The 14309-nt window shown below is 40.1% G+C and overlaps 2 protein-coding genes across 3 annotated transcripts in view; both read left to right on the forward strand.

Annotated features, from left to right (window-relative positions):
• LOC141790581 (uncharacterized) overlaps window positions 1-14309 on the forward strand; it is a 52921-nt gene that overhangs the window by 17251 nt on the left and 21361 nt on the right. The window lies entirely within an intron of this gene.
• The window catches only part of LOC141790582 (uncharacterized), a 45292-nt gene continuing 33503 nt past the window's right edge, over window positions 2521-14309 (forward strand). Inside the window, exons 1-2 of one of the 2 annotated variants that reach the window (XM_074670568.1) lie at window positions 2521-2855; window positions 9903-14300. In XM_074670568.1, the coding sequence (XP_074526669.1) occupies window positions 2714-2855; window positions 9903-11410 (1650 nt within the window). In that variant the 5' untranslated portion in view covers window positions 2521-2713 and the 3' untranslated portion in view covers window positions 11411-14300. Of the gene's footprint in view, window positions 2856-9902; window positions 14301-14309 lie in introns of those variants that run through there. The other variant, XM_074670565.1, reaches the window with a different exon arrangement.

Genomic DNA, 14309 nt, shown 5'->3' on the forward strand with positions numbered 1-14309 from the left:
GGAAGGAATTTTGCGTATATTGTTAGGAAAATTACAGGAGGGAATCAATCAAGTTGAGAGATGGGGAACAAGATGGGGATTTAAACTTTCAATGGAAAAGACAAAAGGTTTGTTTTTTACAAGAAAGAAACTAACAAATTGCAGTCTAAAAATGTATGGTGAAGAAATAGAGAGAGTTAAAAGTTTCCTCTTCCTATGAGTGCAGTTTGATCAAAGATTAACCTGAGTGAGTCAAATGATTAGTAAGTGTAAACAAGTACCAAATGTAATGAGGTGCCTGATGGGACTGCGGTGGGGTGCAGATTTTGTGTCACTAAAGCAGATTTATGTGACCCTAATCAGATCCAGGATGGACTATGGGAGCATAGTATATGGTTCAGCGACAAGAACAGTGCTGGAAGGGTTAGATGTTAAGATTGTGTTTAGGAGCAGTCAGGTCATCCCCTGTATGTGCACTTCAGGTGAAAGCAGAGGAAATGCCACTGTACTTGAGAAGGAAACAACTGATGGCACACTACTGGATTAACATTAAAGGGCAGGGTGATGAGCATCCTGCAAAAAGTGTACTGCAGGTATGTTGAGAGAAGGAAAGAATGACAAAAGACAGTTTCCGGTGGAAAGGAAATGAAATAGCTAAAGATATGGGTGTGTTTGAAAAGGAGTTTTTTAACACTGTAGTATGGCCTGAAAGACCTCATTGGTTGTATGAGAGGCGAACAATAGATTTTGAGCTGTTGCAAATCAAGAAAGATAAGAATAAAACAGACTTAGTTCATAAATTTTAACACCTAGTAGGAAACAGATGTTAAGATTGGGTTCAAGTTTTTACAGATGGATCAAAGGAACCTCTCACTGGAGCAACGGGTGCAGCTGTTGCAGTACCAAGTATTAATTTTGGGTACAGTAAGAAAACATCTGATCACATCAGTGTTTTTGCTGCTGAGCTATTTGCTGTGAGTGCTTTGACTAGTATTGGTCAGGGGCATAGCTACAATTAGGCAAACACAGGCAGTTGCCTGGGGCCCCAAGATTCCCAGGGGCCCCTAATGCATCTCTTAAAAACTGATTTATGAAGTTCTCTTCAATTTAAAGCATTTATTTTTTCTAAATCTCACTTCACATGCTTCAAAATAAATCAAAAGGCTTAATCTTTAATGATGGTTTTGGGTACTCCCCCTCCCTTCTTATTCAATGGGCTATTCCATGTTACAACACATCTGAAAATTTATTTCAGGAAGAAAGTGGTAAAACACTTTTTTCCCCATTTTTTTTCTTATTTTCAACCAAGTGGGAATTTAAAAAAATGTTGCTCTGAGATCTGAGATAAACATATCAGACTTTTAGGATTTTAAGGACTTTATCTAGCCCAGGAAATAGGATCATTTTCTCAAAATCAAACTTTTTGAGTTGGTGATAAACATTATTGTACAAAATCTCATTTATTACTCACTGGACAGGGGGTCAAATAAAAACACATTAACTTTAAAATAATAGTACCAAAAAGTATGGTAACTGTAAATATCACCTCTTTCAGTAGATTTTTTTTTTTTCAGTTTTATGTTGTGCTTGATATTTACATATTTTTCTTTACTAAATTATTTTTTCAATATTTACCTATTGTAATGTTTTTCACTTCATACTTTCTTGTTTATTACTGTTACTCTGCAAATCCCCCACTGTGGGACAAATAAGCTGTCAGTTGACCATAAAGGATTGCAGATGCAGGACAAAGTGGACTAAATTATGTATTCACTTTTTTCAAAATCAAACTAAAGTACAGAACTTGAGGAAATGCATTTAGTTGCGTTAAGTTACCGTGTACAAGATTAGCACTGTCTCGTGCCTTGATTCTGGGAAAGAGACAGTGGACCCAGGGAATGCCAGTCTAGCTCTGAGCAAGATGAGTTACAAGGACATGGAGGGCCCCATTGACTGGGTTTGCCTTGGGCCCCCAAACCACTAAATACGCCCCTGGTATTGGTACAGGTGAAGCAAGATCTCGCCAAGAGCTAGTAGTTAAAATATGGACATCTTGTGAAAGTCTGAAAGGAAAATTTAAAATTGTATTTTTATGGGTCCCTGCTCACATGGGTATAATTGGAAATGAAAGAGTAGATAAGCTGGCAAAGGAGGCAGTGAAAAGAACACATATTGAAGCAGATATTAAACTGTCAAAGTCAGAAGGTAAAAGTATTGTATGGGACAAGATTACTCAAATGTGGCAACAAAACTGGAACATTGAGACAAAAGGAAGGCATTTATATTCAATACAAAATAGAGTAAGAGCAATAAGAAACAGAGGACAGACAAGAAAGATACAGACAAGAAAGAGGAATAGTGATGGAAAAGTTAAAAAGAATAGGAAGAGGAGGGACAAGTGTCAAAAGTATTATTGAGTGATGCAGAAGGTACGCAGGGAAGAGAGGAGGTGATGACTTTTTTGACTGTGACTGGACTTTTTAATAAAATATAAATGAACGGCAGTAAAGGATGAGTAACTGGAGATGGCAGTAATGCAACGTCATGGATGCCAACTGCCGTGAAACACCGAAGAAGAAGAAGAAGAAGAAGAAGAAGAAGAAGAAGAAGAAGAAGAAGAAGAAGAAGAAGAAGAAGAAGAAGAAGAAGAAGAAGAAGAAGAAGAATACTCTCTTCAGAGAAAGGCATCACCGTTTAGTTTTCTCTTCCTCCTTCGGGTCTTGGGTGTGAGGAGATGTCCAGATTTCAGGATCTTAACGATTTATTCGAGCGGCGGCTGCTCGCTCGAACAGTATCTGGATACGAAGAGGAGCTGCAGCGACAAAGAGAACTACTGGATGTGATTTTAATCCCTGAGATAAAGCTGCACAGAGCAGGTTAGTTCCTGAAAATGTGTCTGATAGTGTTTCGGGGAGTCGAGCCAGTAGTTGAGGTTGATAGACATAAGCTCTGACCTAATACGATTGAATATATACACAAATCACATCCGTTTCTTTTCGTCAGCCACGAACTCAAGATACAAATCGTTGGTAAAATGTTGAGGACTTTATCAGGGGCTCAGGCCTGTAACGTGATGTACACGACGAAGCCATGAGCCCCCATTGTTCTTCCATTTGTTTATTTTTTCAATTTAAATACGATTTCTGTGATTACTGTTGTAGTACTGTAGTACCGATGCTGGAGCCTAACTGTCAGACAGAAAAAGGAGAGGAGAGTAGAAGAAAGATAAATGTGTCAGTGATACAGTCCGAGCTAAAGGCTAACACAGGAGCTAAACTGTTTGTGCTAATGTTCATTCTAACTAGGGTTGCCAACCGTCCCGTAAAATACGGAATCGTCCCGTATTTTCCACGACAGCGTTGCGTTCCTTTATGAATCGATACAGGACGCGATGTGTCCTATATTTTCAGTTTGCCTTGAACGCAGCACCACTCTGCCTGAATTCAACATGACTTTGCATCTGCCCCCTAGAAACAGCAGTTGGTTGATTTCAAGCATAAAATAAGAGCCCATCATTAACTGGGTGACAGAAAGTCACAGGAAATCAGAAGTTAACATGTCTGTACCTGTGGCTGCAGCTGGTACTCTGCCCAGTGTCCCATTGAAAAGCAAAGGGTGCAAAAATACAGACGTGAGTGGTAAAATTGAAAGGACTGGCTTGACAGTCAGTGAAACGAATTCAAAGGACACGGTAAAATTTGTCGCCCAGTGCTTTCTGAGGTACATGGTGGCCTGTCGGACATGCAATAGCATGCAGCCGGAGAGAAATGTTACTGCAACATCAGGACAAACGAATATCACTTAGAAGTATCACAGTTCTTCATACTGTAAGTAATTTTATTCATAACTTATCAAATATGATTAATTCAGAAAAGTGAATCCTACTAACAGGGCTTAAAGTTTTCCGGATTTCCGGTGTGAGGAAGTCTCCCCCTTAAAAAATATGTACATATATAATTGTATAAATGTCATAAATACGCAAAGCTCGCTACAGCTTTGGTAAAGACTCGTGAGTTTTTGACCAATACGATTGAAGGATTGCCCGTATACAGTTCAACCAAACACCATATCAGTCAATTAAAAGTTGACAGGGGCCACCATGGAGCGACATTTTATAAAACCAGGAGATGGCGCTGGGCGTGGATGTATGAGGTGGGCAGCGGTGGAAGCTGGTGCCGAAAGCTTCGAGAGGCAGGGGCTAGCTTCTGCGTTGTATGCTCCACGAAGCTAATATACCCAATGAGTGGCAAAAAAGTTTTTCCTCGCCACGAGCTTCGCCCGGGCCATATCGTAGCTGTCCGTTTACTTCATCACATGATGACGATAGCTGGAGCCAGCGCCACCACTGAGGCCCCTGCTTCAATCACTGATCGGGTATGCAAATTGAAAGTCCGCGCATGCTCCTTTATTGCTGAACACGATTTATCTTTTACATTAGCCCGACCACTGGTACGCCTATGCAGAAAAGTAGCAGAGGACAAAACAGCTTTGGCAAGACCAAAGTAGTCTCCTCCTTACACCCTTTTCCCATCATGTTAAAAAGAAAGGGATCAAACAAAGAAAAAACGGAAAAAAAAGAATCTTTAAAACAGTATTCTATAAGCACTCAATGTTCTCTTGTGATGTTTATTACCAATACAGATTGGACAGTATGCCTTATAAAGGAAAGCAGCATAGAGTTATGCAGCTGCTTTGTAATGTTTACAGTTGCTGTGTAATGAGTTCTTGTAAAATGTACAGAAGAGTTATAGAGGATTTTATAGTTTTGTCCTTTTTCTCAATGTACAATATATGACACCACAGACTGTTCTAGTGTAAATTTGTTATCATTTTTTTTCCTTTAACTTTTGAGCAACAAGAAAATAGTGGAATCATTATGGGAATTATTTACACCATCTGATCTTTTATTTGCTCTTATTAATATAATCTCATATTGTGTTTTAATGAGCTAAAACACATTTTCAAGCGCTTATTGACACTGAAACTTGGATCTCAGAATTTCAGGCTCAGGATTTTTTTCCACTTAAGCCCTGAACTAAAATTTCAACAGAATGAGATGATAAAAAGGTATAAATTATTTTTAAACTACTGTAGTGTTTTACTGAATATATTTTCTTAGATTGGTTATATTTCATCAATCCATCAAGAACACAGACATTTCATTAAATACAACATTAAAAAAAAAATCAATACAATATTGATAATCAGTACCATTAATGATTTTAGAGAAAACAACCAAAGGAAAAAAGGACAGAAGGGACAGAATACATCTTGAAAAACCTTAAAGATTCTTTGACATGACAAGTCATGTCAGCACAATTTGCAATGCAAAACTAGTGTCCCACCCTTCTATTGGTAGTCTAACAAAAACGTTCTTTTCAGTGAACTGAATCATTAGAATCAGTTCAATAAAATGATTCGTTTAAATGATTTGTTCACCCAATCATTCAGTACTTATCTGCAGCTCTGCCTATGAATCAGAATTTAACAATATGAATCACAGTAGAACATTTAGTTGTACCTGCAGTCAGACTGAGGACGGCAAATGAGCTGAGAATTTAGAGGGATGAAGCTACGGTTTGCAAACTGAATGTTAAAACAATCATATCATATCATATCATATCATATTTTTCCTGACAGTTCTGTTTACTTCAGTCAGTACATAAATGACTCACTGTCAGTGAACATTTTTAAAATGTAGATCCATAGTATTGTCAATAATTTCTACATGACCAATTAATCATTATTCATGCGTTCATTTTATTTTTCATTTGACCTGATTAAAAAAAAATATTATACAACACCTGATTGCGTACATCTTTCAGTTGTGTAGTAAAACCTACAATATGAAAAACACTTGAAAGTACATCATGTGTAAGTCTCTAAAATACATTCACTGAGTCTCTCTCCCCCTAAGACAGTCATTGAGTGAGTGATTTATCAAAAGTCCCGTTCAGGTCAGGAGTGGAAACATAGATAGATAGATAGATAGATAGATAGATAGATAGATAGATAGATAGATAGATAGATAGATCCTGAAAGTAACTGAAGTTGTAGCAGTGTTCTCTGCATTTCATTGTGTCGGCAGGTAGAGTATGGCACAGCTTGGATGGCAAGTGTGACTGCGCAGGAGACTGCGTATAAATGAATAGTGGAGGAGGATTGATATTTTAACATCTAAAAAAAGAGTCAACTAAACAAAGTTTATTTGTAGCTCTCAACACATAAACAGTGTGCAGTGTTTCCCCTACCGTTGTGTGGGGGGACAGCCTGCCTCCCCAACGGACGTTCCCGCCCTCCCTGAAAGTTTTTTTTATTTTCCATACAGCGCCAGATCACAGCAGTTCCGAAAACAAAAACACAATAGAGCTAACTGGGCAGTTGTCAAGTTTAGGGCTGCAACTATCGAATATTTTAGTACTTGAGTACTCTAATGAAAATTACATTGAGTACTCGAGTTATCGGATAAAACGCATTTTTGCGTACTTAAACAGCAATTATTTTTCGAATGGAAATTTGTTTCAAGTAAGTGTAAAATCAAGTCACTTTGGGTGATAAACTTTAAATTCTGACTACATATGTGACATTTTAACAAGAAATAAGACATTTTTGAAAGATTTTGAGTCTTTGCAGTGTTCAGACTAAAATGATGATCCCTGCTGTATTGGAGCACATATAGCTCCATTACTACTTGATATTTGTACCCTTCTACCCCTGACACCTGCCCAGTTAGCTCTATTATGTTTTTGTTTTTTAATCTTCTTCACTCTTAAGAGCTGTGTTTTGTAGATTATCTACAACACTAAATCAGTAATCAACTAATTTGCATAACAAGTCATTTGTGTGTAACGGTTGTGGACACTGAAGGAGAGAGGAATAACATCGTGTGAGGGACAGAAAGCGTATAATATCATAACAGTGTTTCCCCTGGGTTAACAGTTTGGGGGGGGGGCGGCCACGTTACGGCAGTGGGGGGTGGGGGGTGCAAGCGCAGGAGAACGAGTGTGGCATCTTCACGGAGAAAGCGTTGGAGATGTTTCTTGTGGTGGTGTGGTTTATTTCTTCTTTATAGGGAATGAGCTTGTCTGTGTGTAAATGCGCGCATGTGTTTGTGTGTCTGTGAACGCGTTGGAGCAGAACTTCACCGTGCGCTAAAGATCACGCGCTCTTTCACGCATGGTGAAGTTCCAGCTCCAACCTGGTCTATCCTCGGCGCAAGGCGGAGTGCACCCCACGCAGCTGTAATTTGGTGACAGGCGCACATGTGCACACATGTCATCAAAGCCTCAGAGGCAGGTTTCCAGAGTGTCAGGCACATTTTAATGCAGGAAACAATCACAGTAATCGCTATTTAATGCAACTGTCTGAACCAGCAAATACATTTATATCTATATTAACTGTCCCGTCACATCTGATGTCAGATTAAAGCCGTTTGTCATAATGTCACATCTTACAATTAAACAATAAACAGCCTTAACATCTGATACTGAGTATATCTGGTTCTCTCATTTCATTTAATTCGAAGAAAAGAGGGAGAGAAAAGACAAAGTAAAAAGAGACAAAATAAATGTGTGTCACTCAGGATTTACCCGTAATTTCCCACATTTCTCTTTTTTAGTCTTTATTTTTAACGTGATCTAAAAAGATGGAGTACATTATTGTAAGGAGGATGAGGTGGAGACACTGGGAGAGTATACAGTATATCACCAAAGGCTCTGCTTGGCGATGACAAACCAGGGGTGCAGGTGGATCAAAAGTATTCTGAATGGATAAGCCAGCTGTGTAACTGTCTCTTCATTTTGTACTCCTATTAATGACAAAGGAACAGATTGAATCTGTCCCGGGAGCTGGCCCACACGATGACGCGCTTCGTGTCCTCCGATGCGCCCCGCTGTCCATTGTTCTGCTGCAGGCACAGCGGCTCTGACCGTCTCCGCTACCAGCACTCTCTCCGCGGTGCTGTAGATCAGTCAGGCAATCAGAGGCTGTGCCTCAGCCGCAGGGCATTTAAAGGTGAGGAGAGGCGCTCATTTGATTGGTGAAAACAGCGCTCAGCTGTGTTAAACCCACTCACGGCTTTTCTCCTCCCTCTCTGCCATTTGCGCAGAGGGAGGCGTGGGCGCGCAGCTCTGCACTCCTCTGCACCTTGACTGCGCCTCTCACTGCAGGAAACTTGCAAAGTGCGTCGGTCACGCCCTGTGTGCACGGCGAAGGCCGGCGCAGGGCAGGTGCACCTGCGCCTGCGCCTGGTCTACGAAATTAGAGCCCTTAGGCTCATATTAAGTCGTTTGGGTGCGACACAGCCCTCTGACACCCCTGCTATTGGTTTAAAATAACTGTTGAGAGAAGCGGTCGCAGCGAACGTATGTCATTGATCATACGGAGTGTCCGCGTTTGTGAGCGTGTATGAAGTGGACCGTGCTGAAGCCCACCTCTCCTAAGGTGCCAAAGAGAAGTGAGTCACACTGATCAAATAAAATGGACTGTGAAGAGTGTATGAAAACAGTTCAGATAGCCAGTGTGACCGCGCTGAGAGACTGCTGCGAGCAAGACGTCCGTCTGTGATGGTCTTTAAGTGATTTTGAATAGGGGAGGTGCTCAGCACGTGCGGCGCATTGAGAAGCAGCTGATGGAGATCAATACATGCTTTCGGATCAGTCTCCAAACTCCAGAAAAGAAGCCAGATTAGTTGTTAGTCACTATTTTGAAAAAGAGGTGGCTTGAGGGGTCTGAAAACTCTCTAAATTTAGCATCAGCTTTATTTGAAATGCCACTCTTTGATCTTTTTTTAAAGATTAACAATTCTTCGAGGCGGAGAAAATCCCTCGAGCATTTTTTGTACTCGAGTACCTTGAATTATTCAAGGTATTGTTTCAGCTCTAGTCAAGTTTAGCTCACAGGTCAATGAAGGATAAAATATCAAGTAGTAATGGAGCCATATGTGCTCCAATACAGCAGGGATCATCATCTTAGTCTGAACACTGCAAAGACTCAAAATCTTTCAAGAATGTTTGAATTCCTAGTTGAAATGTCTCATATCTAGTCAGATCACACCGAACTTAAAATTTATCACCCAAAGTCACTTGATTTTACACTTGCTTGAAACAATTTTTCATTTGAAAAATAACTGCTCTTTAACTAAACAAAAATGTGTTTTATCCGATAACTCGATTAATCAATGGAATTTTCAGTCAAATACTCCAATACTAAAAGATTTGATAGCTGCAGCCCTACTGCAATTATAATAGTATTTTGGGTTTTTTTTTCATAGAATTCATGTCATGATCTTAAGCTGATATATGAGTGTGTGTGTTATCAGTCAACAGTTATCAAAACCGTGACATTTTAAAATGAACATTGTGACATTTTAAATAAAGAAACTAAGTATTTAATTTCAGATTCACTAGTATATGTATAAAAAGGGTGAATATGCACCAGTTTCATGTTTATTTGATACATTTAGTCAATTCACAGTTTTTCGTGAATTCTTTTGAAGGCTTTTTTCTTTTACTGAAAGTAGTTAAAGTATGTCATGCATTTAATTAAAATAGTCTGTGTTTACATTTCTGAGAGCTGGTCATCATCATTTGAGCGTACGTATGGTCTGAGGAGCTTCTACATTTGTTCACAGAGTAAGAACAAATTCAAGGAAGAAAATATCAATAAATTACAGATTTGTGCGACAAACGTTCATACGCACGATTTAGGCCCAAATTTGTGTGTACGCACTGTTTGTGAATGAGGCCCAGAGTGTCAACAAGCAGGAGGCTCCTGTAATCATTGGTCCAGTAAATGAGATTGTCATTACAGTTTAGCAGCAGAGCTGAAAATAAAGATCCTGAGGTTGTTTTTTTTTCAGATTTTCTTCTCCATCAGGAAGATGATTTAATATCTCATCAATATTTGTTCACTGTGTCCTGCAGATGTTCAGCTACTAATGGTGAAAAAAGAGGAGCTTCCCCCTGAGCAGCAGGAGAGGAGCCCCTATCCAGACCAGGAGGATAATGAGTCCCCACTCATTAAAGAGGAACAGGAGGATGATGAGTCCCCACCCATTAAAGAGGAACAGGAGGAAGTGTGGATCGGTCAGAGGAGAGAGCAGCTTCAAGGACTGGAGGAGGCTGATACCAAGCTCCTGTTTCCTTCAGTCCATATGAAGAGTGAAAATGATGAAGAGGAACCTGAGTCTTCACTGCTTCATCAGAGACTCACTGACCACATGGAAACAGCAACTGGTGGAAAGGACTGTGGAAGACCAGAACCAGCAAGGAGCTCAGATCCAGAAAAGAATTTAGAGAATGAGGTTCAGACTGAAACCTCATCAGATACTGGATCAGGGTCTGAAAATGAAGCAGATGACTGGAAGGAGACAAGAGACTGTCTTCAAATATCAAAAACTGCCACAAACAAAAGAGCAGAGACTGTAATAGCGCACAATTGTCCTGAGCCTAATAAAACCAATCATGTGGTTTCTCTGACAGAAAAGAGACCTTTCAGCTGCTCAGAGTGTGAAAAAAGTTTCACTTTTAAAGCACATTTAGGCAGACACATGTTTGTCCACACTAAAGAAAAACCTTTTAGCTGCTCTGAGTGTGGGAAAAGCTTTAGTCGTAAATCAAATCTGACTGAACATATGTTAGTCCACACAGAAGAAAAACCTTTCAGCTGCTCTAAGTGTGGAAAACGATTTAACCGTAAATCAAATCTGACTGTACATATGTTTGTCCACACTGAGGACAAACCTTTTACCTGCTCTGAGTGTAAAAAAAGATTTCGTCGTAAAGACAGTCTCAGTTCACATATGTTAGTCCACACAGAAGAAAAACCTTTCAGCTGTTCTGAGTGTGGAAAAAGATTTAACCGAAAAGCAAATATGACTGCACATATGTTTGTCCACACTAAGGAAAAACCTTTTACCTGCTCTGCGTGTGGGAAAGGGTTTACATTAAAAGAAAAGCTAACTGCACACATGCTTGTTCACACCAAAGAAAAACCTTTTTTCTGCTTTGAATGTGGAAAAAGATTTAGCCAAAGAGTACATCTGACTTCACATATGTTCATCCACAGTCAAGAAAAACCTTTCAGCTGCTCTGAGTGTGGAAAAAGATTTAACCGTAAAGGAAATCTGACTGTACACATGTTAAACCACTCTGAGGAAAAACCTTTCAGCTGCTTTGAATGTGGAAAGAGATTTAGCCAAAAAGTACACGTGAAATCACATATGATTGTCCACGATGAAGAAACACCTTTCAGCTGCTCTGAGTGTGGAAAAAGATTTAAGCGTGAAGCAAGTCTGATTGAACATATGTTTGTCCACTCAAAAGAAAAACCTTTCACCTGCTCTGAATGTGAAAAAGGTTTTAGCAAAAAAAAAAATCTGAGAAGACATATGTTTGTCCACACCAAAGAAAAACCTTTCAGCTGCACTTAATGCGTGAAAGGAATTAGCACAAAAGCAAATCTCAAAAGGCATATTCCTGTCCACACCAAAGAAAAACCTTTCAGCAGCTGATCTGTATGCAGGAAAGGATTCAACTAAAAAGTATAGTTGACACACATAATTGTTTATCACTGAAGGGCACTTCTTATTTATTCATTCATTTTATTCATTTGTCCTTTGAAGGGTGATTTGGTTTGCAGCAGATTCACATTTAGATAAAATAACTTAAAAAAAACATACATGATCAGGAAAGGCTCAGGGAAGGCTGCTGGTCCAGATGGTGTGTGTCCAAGACTGCTTAAGGACTGTGCTGCCCAATTGTGTGAACCCCTTCAGAGGATCTTCAACCTGAGTCTACAGTTGGGTCAGGTCCCGGCTCTGTGGAAAACATCTTGTATTGTGCCGGTACCAAAACTCAAATGCCCAGCTGAACTCAACGACTACAGACCAGTTGCCCTCACCTCACATGTTATGAAAACCTTTGAGAGGCTGCTTTTACGTCTGTTGAGACTTGAGGTCAAAGACACACTAGAACCTCTGCAGTTTGCATATAGAAATCATATTGGAGTGGATGATGCAGTTACATACATGCTCCACCGTGCCCTGTGCTATCTAGAAGAACCTGGCACCTATGTAAGAATTATGTTCTTTGATTTTTCAAGTGCATTTAACACCATCCAGCCCATGATACTGAGAGATAAGCTCAAAGACATAGGAGTGAACCCATCCTTTGTCTCCTGGATCACAGACTATCTCACAGAGAGGCCACAGTTTGTCAGGTTGGGAAACTGCGTCTCTGGGACGGTCATGAGCAGCACGGGGGCTCCACAAGGAACTGTTCTGGCTCCATTCCTATTCACACTTTATACTGCAGACTTCAAATACAACTCTGAGTCCTGCCACATCCAAAAATACTCCGATGACACTGCTATTGTGGCGTGTATCCAAAATGGACAGGAATCTGAATACAGGGATCTGATTAAAGCTTTCTGTGACTGGAGTCATAGAAATTGTCTCCTACTGAACACCTCAAAAACAAAGGAAATGATTGTGGATTTCCGAAAGTCTGGGCTCTGCTATCAGCCAGTTAACATCCATGGGGTGGACGTGGAGGTGGTGCCAACCTACAAATATCTTGGTGTACATCTGGACAACAAGTTGGACTGGTCCCTTAATACAGATGCACTCTTTAAGAAGGGGCAGAGCCGTCTCTTTTTCTTAAGGAAGCTCAGATCAATTGATGTCTGTGGAAAGCTGCTGCAGATGTTTTATCAGTCTGTGGTAGCCAGTGCTTTGTTTTATGGTGCAGTCTGCTGGGGAAATAGTTTAAAGCAGAAGGACAAGAGGCGACTGGAAAAACTGGTGAAGAGAGCTAGCTCTGTGGTTGGATCCAGTTTGGACTCACTGGAGGCTGTGGTGGAAAGGTATACACAGAAGAAAGTGGAGGCCATAATCCGTCACTCTGATCACCCACTTCACAACATCATAGTCCAGAGGATCAGCAGCAGGGGACGCCTTACCTCTGTGCGCTGCAGGACCGAGAGGTTCCGAAGATCATTCCTCCCTGCAGCCATCAGAGTGTACAATTCTTTGCTTGGAAGAGTGCCCAAACAACTTGAATTTCCCTCCGGGGATTAATAAAGTATGACTTATCTTATCTTATCTTATCTTATGATGATATGAGCAGTAAAGACACTGGTGCACAGTTAGCTCCAGTACAGGAAAGTAAATTAACAAGGTGGACTTATCAAACCAAGCTGTGCTCCTGATCGAGGAGAAGGACGGGGAATGATAGACTACTGGACAGCAAATATACAGTAGCTGCATAACAAGGTGCACAGTTTACAGTACAAAAATAAGAGAAAGATTTGACAGACGACTACTGAATAGCATATGTGCAGTAGCTGCATAATACATAACGTGTCTAACAATGCCAAAAGAAAGCTGTATTGGTAAAAGTGATGGTGTGATTACCTCCTCCTCTCTTCTACGTTTAAAGCGTGGATGGAGAGAGGCAAAAAGAAAATTTTATCTATTTTTAGTAGCTGGAGGAACAGTAAGGAAGAAGCTTATACTCCTGGTTCAGAGGGTGAGTTTCATCTCTACGAATGGACTTTGCTTTCTTAAGCACCTGAGTGTTATAAATTTCCTCCAGGCAGCTGAACTTCACCCCAGCTACTTTGGAAGCAATGCGCATGATCCCCCCCAAGGCAGTTTTTGTCCTTGACAGCAAGGTTACCGTACCATCAACAGGACGCAAAAGGAAATGACAGACTCAATGAAAGCACAATAAAACATTTTCACTGGACTTCTGTCTACCTGGAATTTGGCGAGCTTCCTCAGGACTGAGCAAGCTATCAATTAAAGTGCTGAGATATTTGTCACCAAATATAGTTAAAAATAGGACCAAGCTCTTTAGCACAAGCTTATAACAGGCAACCACTTATATGATCAGGGCCTGGGCTTTTCTTTGGTTTACAATTTTTAAAACACTTAATTCTTAATTCAGCTGTTTGGTTGTGGTTTTTTATTTTTCCTTCAGCTGAAGCTTCACATGTCAACACACAGTTTGGAGGAATACCTCTTCACCTGATTTGAATGAAGTAGACTTTCTTTGTGTTCAGAGTTATAATGTATGTGTTATTGAAAGTTATTGAAAGAATGTGAAAAGCATATTAAAATATATTTATGTCTGTAAACGTGATACATATGAACGTCTTCTTTTACAAAGCAGTATGTTGTACCATGGTGTACTATCTTATACTGGACAAGAATCCTTCATTTTACTTTGAGGTGCAAAAACAACTGTTGAGAGAGAGACAGAGAAAGGAGGACAAAAAGGGAGCTGCAAAGGCTTCAGGGGGTTGGTTTCCAGCTGAAAAAAGGGGAT

Source organism: Halichoeres trimaculatus, unplaced genomic scaffold (genome assembly GCF_033239565.1).
Source record: "Halichoeres trimaculatus isolate MK-OKI-2021-1 unplaced genomic scaffold, fHalTri1.1 fHalTri1_scaffold_5, whole genome shotgun sequence".
NCBI lineage: Eukaryota > Metazoa > Chordata > Actinopteri > Labriformes > Labridae > Halichoeres > Halichoeres trimaculatus.